We start from the raw sequence: 17,773 nt of genomic DNA, 5'->3' as shown, positions 1-17,773 counted from the left end.
AAACCCACTTTACAGGCGGCTAATCAGAGAAAAAAAAAAGCCAGGATTTTTGGATTATCAACTAATAATTACTTGCTTCTTCTTTGCTTCTTTGACAATTGCAACCCTTTGCTATCGCTATTCGTGATCCGTAACTACTTTTCAGCTGGTCTGGATCCTGTACTATCCACGAAACTGTCTTTTGCTCGTTATCAGAGCTTGATTATTGGTGTTTTTGCTTTTTCTTTTTTACGTTGAAGAAATTTTCTATGAAATAAATCTTTGGTTTAACAAGTATATTCATTCGCTATGGGGTTTTCGTTACATTTAAATACGGTATCGTTCATTCTTATACTAGTTTCACTTGTCTTTTTGATATTTGGTTGTATTTCAACACCAACGGCGTCCGTTTTCAAGTTGGGTACTACTGATCGATATGATTTTGGGATTTTTGGTTATTGTAAGTCATCTGGTTCATGTTCAAGTGCAACTTATCCTTTGAAATTAAGTGACTTGCAGAAAGTGTCTAGTTGGCAGTTTGCCGCCGATACTAGAGATACTTTGGCTAAAATCTTTATTATTATTCCCATTGCTGCTTTTTTCAACTTAATTTCCTTGATTATTGTTGCTTTATCTCATTGCTTATCAAACACTTTGATTATCATCAGTCTTGTTACCACTTTTTTCGCTTTTGCTCTTTCTACTATTCTGTGTATTGTGGTTATTCTTGCCTATTACCCCAATGTTGGTTGGGCTGGTTGGATTCTTATTGGTTCTGCTGCTGCTGATTTAATTGCAATTCCTTTCCTTATTCTCGCTTTGAAATTGAAAAATGATGATTCGACCGATGATGATGATGAAGACTCTTCTTTAAGTAACGTTGCTCGTACTGGTACGGTTGATGATTTAACTAAATTTGATGATAAATTTGGTTATGTTTCTGCTCCCGCTTTTAATGGTCCTGGCTTACCTAGATCTTATAATAATGCTGACGAAACTAGTTCCATCTCAAAAGATTATGAATATAAAGTTAATAATAATAATTCAAATCCTTATATTCAACCTCAACCTCCTCATGCAACTAAAACTTATTCAAATTCAAGTGTTTATAATTCAAAACCTCAAGTCGCTCAAGATTTCACTAATCATCAAAAACCTTCAGCTATTTCTTTAGCTCAACAAACAAATGCTTCAAGTTATTATGAAGATGCTCAAGTTAATTTAGTTAATGGTCCAAATACTCCTATTTCTGCCAAACAACAAATGGCTCCTAATTTGGTTCCAAAAGTTGCTACTCCAACCTCAAATGATCCTCCTCCATTATCAAATCCTCCTCAATTGCCTTATCCAACTTCAAATCAAGGCTCTCCTTTAAACAGACCAGGCTATAATCCAACTAATTATGGGGTTTTTGAACACCATCCGGAAGTTGAAGGTCATAAACCTTTTACTGAATTGAATGATGATGACGATGACGTGGTTGCTGATGATTTTAACCAAAATAATCAAACTAACCGTAGATCAATTGATAATACTTCAGATAATGATTCAGATTTTACTAGTGTCTCTCAAAGAGCTGTTAATCCAAAATATAATCCAAATGGTCAATATTATCAAATGGCTCAACCTCCTCCTGTCCCTCAAAACTCTCAACATTATAATCAATACCCAAACGCTAGTCAATACTCTCCTCAATTTGCTCCAAATATGCAAATGCGTAACGTTCCTCAAGGTGGTTATCAACCATCTCCTAATCCTCAACAACAAGGCTATTTCCCAGCTCCTCAAAATTACCAACCCCAACAACAACCTTACTATAATCAAGCTGTTGTTCCTCCTCCTCAACAACAACAACAAGCAAGAGGTCCAACCATTTCTGATAACGTTTTGAATAATAATCCTGACTTTGCCCTCGGCTTGGGCGGAGGTGCCGCTAAACGTAAGGCTTATGGTGGGCCTGCTAGACCAATGGGACCAAGTGCTATGCCTGGTATGCCAGGTGGTTTACCAAATGCTTCCAGAATGGGTGCACCTTCTCAACTGAAAAGAGTTAACGGTTTGAGAGATGGCCCATATGGAATGCTTCGTTAGTTCATCTAAACTAAAATAAAAAAAAAAAATGGAGAAAAAACTCCATAAATTAAACTAAAATAAAAAATCTCACCATTCCAGGATCAGATTAATGTTCGCAGCTATTCTTTTCCCTTTTCCCTTTTGTTTTACTCCTTGATAGACTTATCTTTTTGCTTCGTTTTGTTCTTTTATCGCTAATTGTTTTGCTCAGTTTTTTTTTTTCATCTTGGGCAGGATCATTCAGCTATTATTATTATTTACTTTTCCATTTTTCTTTCCAGTATTAGTATTTTTATATTCTGTGTCTTCTTTTATACTAACTTCATTCCTTTTTTTTTTTATTGCTTTTTCATCCATTTTTATTTCCTGTTATATACGTTGGCTCAACATTCCTTGATACATTTGACTTTCCTTTTCTTTTCAGTGGATATTAATTATAGTTTGTATTTTTAAATCATTATCAGCTTTTTTTGTGTTTGTAATTTCTGATTAAGTTTTCTTCTATTCACTGTTTTTGTTATTACTTGTTTCCTTTCTTCTTGTTTATTATCGTTTAAAATTATTTACATTTCAATCTTACGTTAGTTTTTAATATACAAAAGTATTATGTGTTAAGAATTATTTATCATATGGGTTATCATATAAACTTAATTATTAGATTCTGCATTTTCGATCGATGGTCTCTCGGGAGCATGATCCAGTGAAGCACCCGAGTTTGTCTTGTCATTATCATTATGGTCACTTGATGGTTTTTCAATATATTTTGTAGTACCTTGAGGTTTAACTAAGAATAGCATGAATAAAACGAAAACAACTAAACTTAACAAAAAAATAATTTTACATCTGGTTGTTCTCTTTTGATATCCTTTTGCTTTCACCAATTCACGATCAGATGACTTCAATTCTTGTACTGTATTACTTAGATTAAAATCAATTCTATCTAAAACACTACCTTGATCGATAATCAAAGAGTCCATTTCTTTAAAAATTGTTGAAATTTCCAATATACCCATTGCAATTTTGGAAATTTCACGTTCTCGGCTTTCTAAGAATTGACTATTTGGATTTTGTTGTAATTGCAATTGACTTTGTCGTAAAACTTGTTTCGAATAATTTTCAATGTTCTTCAGCTCTTCTTCTTCTTGACTATAGTCATAAGAAGGAGGGGGCGTTGAAGTTGATTGTCTATTGGAAGGTAATAAAGAATCAGATTCATCTTCTTCGTCTCTCAAGAACTTGATATAATTATTTTGTAAATTCCTAAATATTAATGACTTTTCTTGAATTTTTAAAGCATAGTTTTTCTTGAAATTTTCAATTATTGATAATTCGTTTGTATTGTATTCAAGCTGTAATCTTTTATGATTTTTTTGTAAAAACTCAAATTTTTTAATTAATACATAGCAAGCTTCGAATTTCTTAGTTATCAAATAGTTTAAATCTTCTAACTTATTTTCTAACTTGGACTTTTCACTTTGAGTCGTTATCAATAATTTCTTATATAAGGTTCCTAATTCATTGGTTTTACTTTTGATTATATTCAAATGTTCATCTAATTCATTGGATATATCAAATATTGACGGTGCCATTGGTTTCATTTCTATCTCATTTGTTTGATCGTCATGGTAACCTCCTTTATTACTTCGCTGATTAGATTTTCGATGTCCAATCAATCCTTCCTCCTCCTCAACTAAAGCATCAAACCTTGCTCCACTGGTAATAGGATTGTTACGAGACGTCGTTCGACGATACGAAAGGAATAAGTTAGTTCTGTCTCTAAACATTGCAATTACTGACGTTAACTATAGTAAACAACAACTCAATTACCCTAATCAACCCTGTTGTCTTTTCTGGTGCTTTTTTGAAAGTCTTTTTTTTATTGGGTTTTTGCTTGCGTATGGAGTTATCTGTTGATATTGTGCGAAAGGCCCTTACTACTACTTTTTGGGGCTAAAACATGTTTTTTGGTCAATTTTGCAGTCTAACCAAACCTGTGCTCTCGCAGTAGCCTGAAGTGCTAGCTTCCGAGTACGGAGGTAAAGGATAAGACTGGATAGTAAATGCTTTCAAGAAGGATGTCAAAGCGATGTCATGGTTGGAGCTTTAAACAAACGAAATTGAAAGGTTTAGATTTTCTTCAGTTTTAGCTACATTACACGTTGTTGTTTCCATGGGAAAGAGTGTAGAAATACAAAAGCAGATTTTTTTATTAAGTATTATTGAATAGATGAAATTGAAAGCCTAGAGATAACTTTTTTTTTAATTTGGAATTTTCTATTTTTTGTCTCCCTTCTTCTTGTTTAAAAAATGAAGATTATGTAAATTCAAACTAGATGCAGACTTATTGGGCACAGGACTTTTGGGTCCCATTACAGCTGCACTTCTATCGTGTGCACTACTGGAAGGCTGTCTGATGGAGTTGTTGTGAAGTAAGTGAGCAGGAATGTCATGAGTCTTGAAAGCAGATCCAACGGGTGAGGATGATAAAGGTGCCGAAGTCGATCCTCCATGTCCACCACTTACTGTTATTGCGGGAGGGGTAGGAGTATTGACGTTGGTTCCACTACTGCCGCTGGTAGTATCGATCTCTCCTCTCTTTGATGATGATCTGGATAAGCTTGAAGGACTCAATGCAGACAAGTTAGTGAAGGAAACATTTCTGGAATTTGAAGGTGATGAATTATTTGAAGAATTCCTCGAAGCCATATTTCGCAAATTTGCAGAGCTCGATCCTCTAGATATAAAGGATCTATTTCTTTGGTGGTTATTCAATCCATTGGTAGGATAATGTCCCCCTCTGGTCTCTTCAAAATTTCTATTGGCTTGATCCATATTAATGTTGGATCCAGGTAAAGGGGGTTCATAAGCTGGTGATAAAACTTCATCATGATTATCGCTTCTAATTGCTTGAGAATAGGTAGGAACTTTTGAAAGTGTAGCTGGGTTAATGACGTTATTTTCAGAAGCAGCCCTTGATAAATGAACTGGGGGGGATTGAAATCCAGCACCAGGAGTTACTAATCCATTGTTAGCACTCGAACTAAGAGGAGAAGCAGTCATTTGTAAGCCTTCCGAAGAAGCTCTATGGTTTATAATGGGTCTACCTCTAGTGAAGTAATCACCTGAGGTAACTTCTGGGTTTTGATTTGAAGATTCACCATCCAAATTGAAAACCGGACGATCTCTTGGAGTATTTGAGCCTGAGTTAGGGGTATTTTCCATTGATTCTTGTAATTGTCTTTGTAAGCTCAATTGTCTTAAATTTTCATTTAATTGAACAGAGTCAAGAGGAGACATTTGGAATTGATTTTGAACATCATTTGATAAAGGTCTTGAAGAACTATAAAGATTATTTCTTGGAGTGGCAGCACCCGAACTTACTGGAGATTCAATTGGAGAAACGTCTGACCATAAACGATCATAAATATGTTTTTCATATAAAGGAGGAGCAATCATACCGGTGAAAGAAGTAAAAGAATTTGAGTTTGATCTTAAATCACCATTTGGAGAATTAGCACCTGAATCAATAGCCAATTGAGTTAAGCTAGTATGACTAGCGCTATGGGGATCACTTGTGAAAATTGCTTCTTCATCATCATCACCATCATTATCGTCGTCATTATTATCATTAGGACTAAGGTTATTTTTGGAAGATTGAGAAGTTGAACGATTTAAATCAGGAGCTGAATTACTAGCGCTATTTAGATTATCACCATCTTCATATTTAGCTTTAATTGTAACGAATGGAGAAATGAATAATTGAACTGGTAAAGAAGCTCTTAGTTCAGAAACATGACCATCAGGATTAATTAAACCAATAACGAATTTTAATTTATGACGAATCTTGATATGAGTTTGAATATCACAATCTTGCGAACCTTTAGATAAAGAAGGAGGGATTTTTAAGAAAGTATCAACTTCCCATTTATCCATTTGAAAATTAGGATCATCATCATTTGGTTTTGGAATGAATTTTTCACAAACAAGACGTTCACCATTATAAGGAGGAGGAATATAACCAACATAGGAATAGTATTCGTTTAAGCTTATTTTGATATCACCTAATTTCAAACCTTTTAATAGAGGCACCAACATAAAACTAATTGGAGTACCAGACCCAATAGCAATAGCTTTTGAAGGAACATTTAAAGAGTATTCAACTTTCTTCGGCCAAGTATTATCAACAGCAACAGTTTCTGATAATTCGATGGAATCAGTGGTTAAAGTACGAATAACTCTAACGTGTTTTTTAGTAACCATATTATTATGAAATTTTCCTCGATCAATAATTGCTTCTAATTTATAGGAAACATTACAGCCAGGTAAACCTTCCACTGATTCGGGCATATCCCCCGGTAATATAGCACTGAAGGGGATTTCATAATTCCCTTGAACCAAAGTGTGAGTTTTGGAATTCCCCGATAGGTTTGAAGAAGAAGAAGCGTGACTGAGATTTGCTAAATTTGAAGAACTTGAATTGGTTAACGAAGATAAATGAGATAAGTTATTTGAAGATTTTGATCTTAATGAATGGCCAAAGCTTTTCAAGGATGTGGTTGAATGGTTTCGACTTAAACTTCCAATCGAATTGGCATTATTATTTGAATTTTCATACAAGTTATTGAGATACTTATTAATTTCGGAAGAATCCCAATTATATTCATACACTTTTTTCTCAAATCGATTTGGCTTGGGGTAATTCCCCTTAGGCGTGGTCACAGTATCAGTCCAATTCAACCGAAGCGTCCCGTATAATCTTAAAGTCATTTTTTTAACCGTTAGTGGTTCATTAACTGATAATGCAATCCTACCTGATAATAGCGCAGAGGCTGCATCATGTTCACCTCCTTTAAGAACCAACACATCATGGTCATTCTTCAACCTGATATCGAAAAGAGAAGCTGCCGGCTTGTTGTTCAGTTGTTTTTTAACCATCGTGTTTCTATTCTCTAAACTATAAGATGATGACTATGAGCAGACTATTAAGAAATCAGTTTTTTTTTTTCTTAAGAACGCAATAAAAAGTCCGAATCACCTATTATACTGAGTAGACTGAATAAACGGAGTAGACTGAATAAACGGAGTAGACTAAGTAATCTGAATCTGAATCCTGAATACTCAGACGATAATGAAGTATAAAAAGCGATGAATGTCGAATGGTTAATTAGAAAACGGCCGGACTTATTTATCCATGGTTTCTTTTTTCCGTTTCTTTTTATAATCACATCGCTTTATTTTCTTACTGCTACATCCTGCTACATCTGCTTAGAGGTTGGTGAGGGAGCAGAGGAGCTGATTCGTGGAGGCCAGGGTTCCTCTAGCTTGCTGTAGTCAGCAGGGATTGTACCTCGTTCGGAGTTTCAGTCGTGTTCGGCATAGGTTCCTGTCAAGGGTAGGAGCATGGCTTAGATACGTACCTTTGGGCAGTCGGAAAAACCTTCGTGCACTATAATAGATACTTATGTATTCTAACAGTCTAATGTTGTGAGAGACTGTTCTAATAGTTTAAGTGTTGTAATAGTTGTTGTAAGAGACTGTTCTAATAGTTGTTGTAAGAGACTGTTCTAATAGTTGTTGTAAGAGACTGTTCTAATAGTTGTTGTAAGAGACTGTTCTAATAGTCCAAATGTAATAGTCCAAAGGTAATAGTCTAAATGTAATAGTCTAAATGTAATAGTCCAAAGGTAATAGTCCAAATGTAATAGTCTAAATGTAATAGTCTAAATGAATAGTATAAATGTTGTAATAGTTTAAATGTTCAATAGTCTAAACGTTGTAATAGTTTAAATGTTCTGATAGACTTATGTTCTGATAGACTAAACCTTCTAAAAGACTAATGTTCTAATAGATTGTTCTAATAGACTAATGTTTTAATAAACTAATGTTTCAATAGACTAATGTTTTAATAGACTAATGTTCTAATAGTCTAAATGTTTAATAGACTAATGTTCAATAGACTAATGTTTTAATAAACTAATGTTTCAATAAACTAATGTTATAAACTAATGTTTCAATAAACTAATGTTTTAATAGACTAATGTTCTGATAGACTATTCTAATAAACTGTCCAATAGTCTACATTTCCAATAATCTAAATATTCAATAGACTAATGTTCAATAGACTAATGTTCTGAGAGACTGTTCTAATAAACTGTCCAATAGTCTACATTTCCAATAGTCTAAATATTCAATAGTCTAAACCTATTCTTGTACCAGGAAGTCTAATACCTAGTCTCGCACGTATTCTCATAGGTTAATATTCTAATAGATATGCTAATAGAGGCAGTCCAGCATTCCATTTGCTAGGTACATTAGGTTTATACCTACTCGTCGTACTCAATAAAAATGCTAGAACAGCCAGTGTGCCTCATACTGCGATGGGCTACACAAATCGAATGATTTCGAGATGATCATTGATGATTGTAGAGGAATTCGTCATTACAACCCAGATCTACATTCTCAACGCAGTCCATCATCTTATCGCTAACAATAAATCAAATTCCTTGGAAATATTCTCTTCATATCTTATCTTAGCAAACCAGCTTTCCTCCTCCTACACCCCTGCTTCCCCTAACCTCACCCCTGCTTTACCTGTCACCTACTACACCTACAGAGCATGTCACCTGCTTCCCTGGAGTGGCTTGATGCTCAAGCTTGATCACCTCCCCTGAAATGCTTATTCACCAAATAAGAACAACCTTAAAAATATTTCAACTTCAATTGAATCTTACATATGAACAATTCCTTCCAATGTCTACCTCGAATAAAACCAGCAATAATAACCCTTTAAAACTGCTAGCTGTTTTACGAGGAACATCTAAAACAAAAGGAGTAGCTAAAAAAAGTATGCAACCAGCCATTCGCATCCAGCAAAAAAAAAAAAAAAAATCGAATCCATTGACCTCGCTTATGAGATTTCCTTGCACCAGGCTTGACAAACAATGCAATTCTTCTAGTTAAGGTTGGTTGTGCTTGTTGGATACTGCTTATATCCATTTTTGTTCTTTGCTTTGTTTTGTTTTGCTGTTGTGCTTGTGTTGGCTGTTCGAAGTATGTTGACTGTTTGCAGAGATCGGCTTGTTGTTTCGCAATCGACCAGCTATACTCAACAGCTAGCCCACGGCTTTCTCGCGTAGACTCACGTCCAGGTACGTTACAGGAAGATCAAGTGGTGAAATAAAGGAGTGGCTTCGTGGCTGGCCTGGGAAAAGATAGCGTTTTTGGTACCAAAAAGAGATAAGCATAACATATTCTTTGACATTCTTGATGTACCTAATATTACCCTGTCAATGATGTATTAATGCTTGTCGGCTTTACTTATTTGGGTTTTCTTTTTGTATTTTGGACCTTCTTGCAAAAATCTTTTAGGTTAGCTGGAGTATGCATGCTAGCCCCCTTCCTGGTACTCTTCAACTGGGTTGTTTTATGTAACGTTATATTTATAGCTTTGAACTTCCCCCCTTCCCCTTAATTTTGTCTTTTTAATTTACTTGTTGTCGACTCATCTTCTTCGTTCAACTTATCGAATATTAGTTGGTTGTTAATAAAAGATTGGCAGGATCTAAACACAACCTTTTACCTCTTTTTTTTTTTTTTTGTCCTTTTTCAACCCTTGAAGATCCCAGTTAGCAACATTCTTACTGCCCCTTCAGTCTCTCCTTTTCACCTGTCAACACAGTTCAGTTCATAAGTGTCCAAGATTATATATATCATCATTCGGTCACTCCCTTGTTGATATATTTTCTCATTCGACATTAAGTCATTTCACTCACCCTAGTCTATCTTTTCCAGAACACATATTTACTTCTTCAAACTAAAATTTCCATTTTTCTTTAGCATTAAGAGGTTATATTTATGTTAACCCCATTCAATATTGCATTTCCAGTTTATTCATCAGTATTACTTCAATTCTCCAGTTGTGTTTATAATCATTTTGTTTGTCATTATTAATTGTACCTATATTCTTTATTTTGCAGTCATTTTTTTTTTTTTTTTCGTTTTTCCCAACCAGCATGAAAATCTTTCCTATATCTGCAAATGAAACCAAGCCATTACCGTATGCTGAAGATGAGGATAACCACATCTATAAGTATGTTCCTACAGAAAGCAATGATGGCAAGAGAAGTAACTCCAAAAGATCCAAGGTGAATCCTAGTCCGGTTTATAATCCGTTTAATATCAGTCGCTGCAAAACCTTTGCCCAACGAAACAGAAGAAGAAATGTTTCCAGTTGTATTTCTAGAAAAGCATCCAGCAATTCGATTGAATCGTTAAGATTGGAATCGGAATTTTCATTCAACTATCCATCGAATAATAACAGTGACAGCAGCGATTTGGAATCATTACCTGATTTATCAAGTAGTGATGATACTACTCCACTATCTTCGCCGGTTAACCATTTAAGAACCAAGCACGTTTTCTTACCGGATGTCTTGGATAAACCCAAGAGTTTATTAAATGAGTTACAAGAAGTTAACAAGAAGCCTTCTATATTTGACATTCCCGAATTGGTATATAAGATTGTTTCATACGCTGAAGAAGAGAGGATTCCACAAGAAAACACCCCGGTTTATCGAAGACCATTGAGTTATAACCATGCCTTTTTAATTCATGGGGACCGTGAACAAGCCCAACGCATAATGGTGGAGGAAACCCAAGAGAATTCAGTCAATCAAAAACCAGGTTTATTGTATAATTTATTACAGGTGAATCAATTATTCAATCAAGTCAGTAAAGAACGACTTTATTCCAAGATCTACTTTGACGATGAGATTAAATTTATCAAGTTTATTAATCATTTGATTAGTAGTAAACCGGTTGTGAAAATCAAACCCAAACTATTTGTTCTTCATAAGCTTTATAGTGTCAAGCAAAAGACATTGGAAGTTTTGAAGAAGTATATTGATTTTTCTCATTGTGAGTGGATTGAAATATACATGTGTCCCAAGTTGTATCCACCAAAGGAAATGTTGACCAATTCCCAATTGAAAAAATTGGTGATCACTGGATCCAAAGTTATCGACGATGAGTTTTTAATTAGGGTGAGCCAAAATTGTTACCATTTAAACACCTTGGATATCCGAGCTTGTGAATTGGTTGGCGATGGAGGAATTTACCATATTGCAAGTAAATGTACCGAATTAACCAATGTGAATTTCGGAAGAAAGAATAAAGGAAACTTGATTACCGATAGCAGTATCAATAAGTTGATTAAAAACAATTGCCAATTGAACACCGTTGGCTTGGCTGGCTGCAACATCACTGACCGAACCATTTGGGATTTGGCCATTTACTGTAATGAATCATTGAATCGATTATCATTGAATAATTGTCAGCTTGTAACCAACCAGTCCATTCCGATTATATTATCGAGTCATTTCTACTGGAATAACCTTTCGGTCTTGGAATTAAGATTTGTACCACAACTCAGCCAGTTTCAATCGCTTATTGAGTTCAAAAGAAGACAAGAGTATAAAGGTATATCCATTTTGATTGAATTATGTGAAACCCTCATGATCAGATGGAGACAAGAAGAATTAGAAATGGATAAAATCATTAGTGAGCAGATTTTCCAGGATATTCTGACCTGGGTTAATGAAAGTGATGATGAAGATGGTTCATATCAAGCTCTACTACAATTAAGAAGTAATTAGATTATGTATTAATAAAAAAGTGCCGTTGTAACTGCAAACTTCTTCCAGGGTTTAGTATCGTGTAACATCGTTTAAACGGATATTGACGAAGAAGTACAAACGTATCTTTCTAAACATTACAATTCAACAAAAGAAGTAAACGTATAGAAATATGCTAAAAGCTTATTGACACAGTTGCAACGATTTAACCTGATACTTCTCTTATAAATACCGCTAATCTTTTACACGTACGCTATTTACCTCTATTTCATTTTTCACCATTATTCTGCTGTTTACTCTGTTATTTACGCTGTTATTTACTCTATTTACCTTTGTTGTTCATTATATATATATACCCTGCTAATTTCCCTGGCCCCCAGCGAGTTTTCTTTCTTTATTCAACTATTTTAGTGGGTTTTAATCTCTTTTTAGTCGGTTTCCTATTGTTCAATTCCGTGGTTACAGGTTAGACCCAAGCGGAGCTTTGCAGATTGTGTTTTGTGTTTTACAGATTGTATCCACGCTTTTTGCAGTTTATTCTTTTAGCAGGTTAGTCGTGTCCTTTTGCAGGTTGTGTGTTGGTCGTGTCCTCTCCCGGCAAAACTGCCAATTCTAGATCTTTTCAAAATTTCTTTTTCGTTCCCTTTCGGTGATTTTTTGTCCCATTTCCAAATCGGCAAATTTTTGTTTTTTACCAAAACGATTTTGCGATTTCAGCTTGTTAGGCTTTCACGGTTACTGTAAGGCTTTTTACGGTTAGGCTTTTGTTAGGCTTTTGTTAGGATCTGTTGGCTGTTAGCTATATTTGTATTTGTTAGTTTGTTAGCTGGTACTTTATTTGCTAGTTTGTTAGCTGGTACTTTATTTGTTAGTTTGTTAGCTGGTACTTTATTTGTTAGTTTGTTAGCTGGTGCTTTATTTGTTAGTTTGTTAGCTGGTACTTTATTTGTTAGTTTGTTAGCTTTTTTCATTTGTTAGTTTGTTAGCTTTTTTCATTTGTTAGTTTGTTAGCTTTTTTCATTTGTTAGTTTGTTAGCTTTTTTCATTTGTTAGTGGTTTTATTTGGTCCAATAATCATAGTATGAATGATTCACCTACCAGTCTAAGGTCTCCACCTTCATCGAGCACGACATCACCGACTAAGTTCCCGTTCAAATTGAATTCCAATAAAATACTATCCCCAGATTTTAAGTTTAACTTACAGCATCATCCGTCCAAATTGGACTTGATTGATGATACGACATTGACGTCCTTGCCATTACCACCCCCACCACCGTGTAAATTACAGAAGAGATTAAGTAATGCTAGCAGAACCAATAGTACTACTTCGATTCCTCAAAATAAAATTTTTGGCGGGGATGAAGGTGGTGAAACAGAAAGTAATTATACTACTGAAAATTCGATTCAAAATTCATCTTCAGAAGAAGACTTAAATACCATATTGGATCAACCCATTGATGAAGATACTTTTGAAGACAGTGAGGACCCGATTGTTTTAATTGAAGATTATATGAATAAAAACACTAATGATAAACCATTATTCGATGGATTATTACCAAATCAGTCAAGCTTACCTAATTTAACGAATGGATTCGATCGTAAGAAATCATTAGCTAATTTCAAACAAAGAATTTATAATAAGAACTTTAACTTCAGTGATTCAATAAGTATAAATTCAAAATTTTCAAATTCAAAATTTTCCTCATTTGATTCAAATTTAAATCGTCCAAATAATAAAAGAACCATTAGTAATGTGACTAATGATGTTACTCAACAACCTTCCAATTTAGAAAATTGGGAAGCTATATTTGGTAAAATCCCCGGCACTGATCAATTAAAATATTGTGACTTATGTGAAAAACCATTATACGAAATTAGTTCAATTATAAATAATGGATTAGATCACGATTCGGATGAAAAATTAAGAACAAACAGTATTCAAACCGATGAAACATTATCTCATTTGAATGATTTATATTCGGAATTCATTTGTTGGGAATGTATCGAGGTTTATGAAGAATTCTTAAATGAACTATATCAAAATGAGTTATCTTTTGATTCAGTTCCCTCCAATGAAAATATCCAATTTCAAAAAATTAATGCAATTTCTTCAAAATCTACTAATTCAAATTTAAATTCCCTACTGTCCCTTTTCAAATCAATTCAATCAAAATATGAAAATAACCATCATTCAAATTTGTCTCTAAAGAAAAAACTGTCTTTTTCTGATGATCTAATGAATAAATTATATAATTTGAATAATTCAGCTAAAAAAGCCGTGGTTGATAACCAATTGAATCAATTCAATAAAAAAAGAAGAATCGTCGATTCAGATTGGGTCAAGTCTCTTCAATATAAACTAAGATGGAGATGGAGGTTCAACGGCTTGATCCCAAATACTTTCAACTCAAATGATAACTCAGTGACATCTTGATTGCTTTAATTCGTGTATATATACTTTTTTTTATTCCCTTTTTCTCTGGCTTCTTTGGATACATTTTTTTCTTATTTATTTATGGCATATGGCATGAATCGTTCTTCTTCCCCTGGATCTGCCCCTCCACTTCATGGGTAGGGCTAAATTCCATCGTGGGAGTTCGGAATGATTGTTCTCTACTTTTTTTTTTTTTTTTTTTTTTGGCTTTTCCTTTTTTTAATTATCAGTTATTCGTCATCTTCCTATTTCTTTGTGGTAAAATTCGTGGTTTTCTCTACACGGGATTTTCTCTCTGATCTGACTAATACATATATACCCATTAACAGTCCTTGTAGTTGTCTTTTTGCAATCCATCATCATTGTCCTGTATATACCGAGCAGCCTAAAAAAAAAAAAAAAATACCTCTATTGACGGAAAGCTCTTAGTAATTCTTTCATCACCATGTTCACAGCACGTCTAATCCTGTTCTATAGGTGCCTCCATACCTCTTCGGCACTCCTGAAGAGCAAGAAGTCGAATAAACCGATATTGTCATTGGAAGAATTCTTATTCAGACAAAGACTATTGGGTATATACAGACAGTTATTAAGAATACTAGTTAAAACTCACGAAAGAGATGATTTGATTAAATTTGCACGAGAAGAATTTAAAATAAATAATAAAGAAACTGATTTAAACCATCGGAAATACTTGTTGAACCTTGGATTACAAAGGATCAATGACATGATGAGAGTTATGGGAATAAAAGGTCCAGAATTTTAAAAACAAAAATCTATTTAAAGTAAAACTATTTAGTGTTAGATCGATTATTGAATGGTGAAAATTGATTATTTAATGGTGATAATTGATTATTTAATGGTGAAAATTGATTTCTTCAAACAATTATCAAGGTCTTCAATGCGATCATTGATGAATTTGTCATCTTTGACAAATACTCTAATTGAATCTTTATCAATGATACTTTTGATTGATGTGAACTTTTCTAAGTTCAATAAATCTTTTAACAATTGATTTGCCAAGTTGCTCAAAGGTTTATTGAATTTCCTTGAATTTGAGTTATTAATCTTATTTGAAATTTTGATAAAATCATATAAATTAATCAAGATATGATTATAATTCCAATCAAAATGATTCAAATTATTGAAATATAATGACTTAATCTTATCTATCTTTAAGTTCTTTGATAAATAATTAATAAGAGTTGAAACTTCTTGCTCCTTTGTATCATCTAATTTGAAAATTTTGAAAAATGTAAGATATATTTTGAATAACCAATTTTCAAAATTGGTTAAATGGCTTTTAATTTTTGAGTCACTCAAAATCTTATTGAAACCTTTGAATAATTTACTAATTTGATCAGAATCATTTTCAATAATAATTAATTCTTTTAATAGATTCAATTTAATGTATTCTTCATTTTTAATCATATTTGGATATATTTGACCAATTTCTTCCTTTGTGAAATTTACAAGTCCGTTTGTGAATTTAATATCAGTGGTAGAGTCTCTATTGTCCGATAAATTGAAATCTTCAGCGAGAATGTTATTCTTCAATGATTTAATTAATTTGATAAAATATCCATAATAATCACTTGATGAAATTCTTGAAAATTTTAATATTTCTAAAACGATTAAATATTTTGATGCTGAATTTGATATTCTAGATCCAAAATTTAAAAAATCTTGTAACTTATTTAAAATTCCTTGTTCGAAAGCTTTATATAAGTTATCTTGAACCTCTAAATCTGCAGTAAGATAAAATTTGTAGAATTCTATTAAATGGTTCAACATTGAGGGATGTAATGAAGGCAAGATTTTATAACTTAAAGTATCATGTTGAATCATTTTGATTTTCAAGTTTTGATAATGGTATAATGAAAGAGATGAACAATTGATCAAAGAATACAAATTAATCAACCAAGATTCGATTTTATAATTTTGAGAATCTTTAGAATGTAAATATTCAAGTATAATAATCTTTTCAATAATTTTATTTGGCGTCGAAGTTGGAATTGAACCTATTTGATCCTCAAGAACCAAATCGAAAGTTTGGGGATCTTTAGGATTGTATACTGTTGACAAATCAGTGGTAGAATCTAATGAGTAGTATTTTTTCAATTTGTATACATTAACCATAACATCGACATTGGTTGTTTCGATATCCAATAAAGGAATGAGAACTTGTTTGTTAGATTCATTAATGTATTTTTGTAAGTCAATCAATAAACAAGGCTTTGACTTGAACTTATTATAGTACTGGGTGATTGAATCAGTTAAATCAACATTGTAAACCGTATCAAGATGAATTTTGGCAAGATATGAGTTTCTTGAATTTGTATCAAACTGAACATCTTTTTTAGGAACTGACAAGTTATTACAAGATTCAATATAATAGCACCAAGTGTCGAAATCGTTAAAGTTATCCACAAACAAGAGGTTACTTGATTTTTCTTTCAAAAGTGTCCAATTTTGTAAATTATATAAAGACTTGCAATAAATAATAGTCAAATCTAAATCAACTTCTGATTCAGGTAACCCATCGATCAACTCAACAATTTTTTCAAACTTCAGTTGCTGGGAGTAAACTTTGGTCATGACATAAGCAAGTTGGTTGTTCAAACCTTTGGAATCATCAATTAGTTTCAATGATAATGTTTGATATAATGTTTTTTCCTTGTCGGATAAGTTGGGCAAGTTTGTTAATAGAAAATAACCAAAGGAAGCCCAAGAGCTGTACAATTCATTCGACTTATTGAATTTAGAAAGTTGCAAAGATGATTTTTGTAAGTTTTTAATATCAAAGTTTTCTAAACTTTTTTTAAACCAATTTAATATGATTGATTGATTTGGGTACTTTTTAATAGCATTTTCAAAAATTTCATTAGCGTAATTGGCTTTGCCTAATTTAATGAATAAATCATATAAGACGTTAAGAGTATTTGGATCGCTAGGTACTTTAGACTTTAATTCGACAGATTTATTCAATGCTTCATCAAATTTTCCAGTACTAAACAAGTAGTAGTATTGAAGTGCCCAATAATATGATTTGGTAGGAAATTGTTTTAGTTTTTTGGTTAATTGCGACTGTGCATATTGATAAGATCCTTGATTAATAGCCTCTAGGATCTCATCAGAAGAGTCATTTAAACTGGACATCTTTGATGAACAGTAGCTGAAAGTTAGTGAAAATCTTTAGTCGGTATTTTTTTTTGTCTTGATGTCCCACCCGTACACCTTTAAATTTTCTAGTATACTTATTTGTTATTCCTTGCAATTGAACCATAAACTGCCAGTTTACCTAAAAAGCTCGACTATTCAAAAGTCTAAAAGCTAAAGTAGTATTAGCCTACCGTGATGTTGTTAGATCAGCCTTTGTGGTGTAAAATACTGTGTTTTTTTTTCTAACTTTGGAATTGTTACTGCAAACCGAATTTTTAATGTTTTGGTAGTTCACAAACAGTAGTGCTTGCTGAAAGCATGTAGTCCTTAATCAGCAGGCTTTCCTTGTATATTAGGTTAACAAGGTGTTGGCAAAATAGAGAAATATTGACTATCTTAGTTGATATCTTGGATCACCGTTGACGCTTCTCTAATATTTTTTGCAAATGACATATGTGTGATACATAGTCTGAATTATTTTGATCTTGTTAAT

The 17,773-nt window shown here is 33.1% G+C and overlaps 8 protein-coding genes across 8 annotated transcripts; 5 read left to right on the top strand and 3 right to left on the bottom strand.

Moving 5' to 3' along the window:
* Positions 1-288: 288 nt before the first annotated feature.
* Positions 289-2,070, top strand: SRD1 (Srd1p; the record flags this gene model as incomplete). Its single annotated transcript, XM_020218406.1, has 1 exon — positions 289-2,070. One exon carries the CDS (start codon positions 289-291, stop codon positions 2,068-2,070), a length of 1,782 nt encoding a protein of 593 aa, XP_020077769.1.
* A 629-nt stretch (positions 2,071-2,699) lies between these two features.
* On the bottom strand, positions 2,700-3,836 carry TLG2 (Tlg2p; the record flags this gene model as incomplete). Its single annotated transcript, XM_020218425.1, has 1 exon — positions 2,700-3,836. The coding sequence occupies one exon, from the start codon at positions 3,834-3,836 to the stop codon at positions 2,700-2,702; it is 1,137 nt and encodes a 378-aa protein (XP_020077768.1).
* A 490-nt stretch (positions 3,837-4,326) lies between these two features.
* ROD1 (Rod1p) lies at positions 4,327-7,057 on the bottom strand (the record flags this gene model as incomplete). The annotated part of the gene is made up of 2 exons (XM_020219564.1): positions 5,721-7,057; positions 4,327-5,639 (listed from the first exon to the last, which is right to left on the bottom strand). The coding sequence occupies exons 1-2, from the start codon at positions 6,985-6,987 to the stop codon at positions 4,327-4,329; spliced, it is 2,580 nt and encodes an 859-aa protein (XP_020077767.1). The 5' UTR covers positions 6,988-7,057.
* A 1,275-nt stretch (positions 7,058-8,332) lies between these two features.
* Positions 8,333-8,824, top strand: HYPBUDRAFT_152053 (uncharacterized protein). The gene has a single exon (XM_020220816.1). It carries the CDS (start codon positions 8,469-8,471, stop codon positions 8,721-8,723), a length of 255 nt encoding a protein of 84 aa, XP_020077766.1. The 5' UTR covers positions 8,333-8,468; the 3' UTR covers positions 8,724-8,824.
* Positions 8,825-9,903: 1,079 nt separating this feature from the next.
* AMN1 (Amn1p) lies at positions 9,904-11,770 on the top strand (the record flags this gene model as incomplete). Its single annotated transcript, XM_020222496.1, has 2 exons — positions 9,904-11,697; positions 11,754-11,770. Exons 1-2 carry the CDS (start codon positions 10,065-10,067, stop codon positions 11,768-11,770), a joined length of 1,650 nt encoding a protein of 549 aa, XP_020077765.1. The 5' UTR covers positions 9,904-10,064.
* Positions 11,771-12,765: 995 nt separating this feature from the next.
* HYPBUDRAFT_4781 (uncharacterized protein) lies at positions 12,766-14,118 on the top strand (the record flags this gene model as incomplete). The annotated part of the gene is made up of 1 exon (XM_020223458.1): positions 12,766-14,118. The coding sequence occupies one exon, from the start codon at positions 12,766-12,768 to the stop codon at positions 14,116-14,118; it is 1,353 nt and encodes a 450-aa protein (XP_020077764.1).
* A 445-nt stretch (positions 14,119-14,563) lies between these two features.
* Positions 14,564-14,884, top strand: HYPBUDRAFT_105606 (uncharacterized protein; the record flags this gene model as incomplete). The annotated part of the gene is made up of 1 exon (XM_020218422.1): positions 14,564-14,884. The coding sequence occupies one exon, from the start codon at positions 14,564-14,566 to the stop codon at positions 14,882-14,884; it is 321 nt and encodes a 106-aa protein (XP_020077763.1).
* Positions 14,885-15,204: 320 nt separating this feature from the next.
* Positions 15,205-17,259, bottom strand: HYPBUDRAFT_88888 (uncharacterized protein; the record flags this gene model as incomplete). The annotated part of the gene is made up of 1 exon (XM_020223835.1): positions 15,205-17,259. A coding segment is annotated over one exon (2,055 nt), but the record flags the coding sequence as incomplete, so codon positions are not given.
* Positions 17,260-17,773: the final 514 nt, after the last annotated feature.

Source organism: Hyphopichia burtonii (assembly GCF_001661395.1).
Source record: "Hyphopichia burtonii NRRL Y-1933 unplaced genomic scaffold HYPBUscaffold_2, whole genome shotgun sequence".
Taxonomy (NCBI): Eukaryota; Fungi; Ascomycota; class Pichiomycetes; order Serinales; family Debaryomycetaceae; genus Hyphopichia; species Hyphopichia burtonii.
Note: the sequence above shows the minus strand (reverse complement) of the source record. Positions and strands in the feature narration are given on the sequence as shown.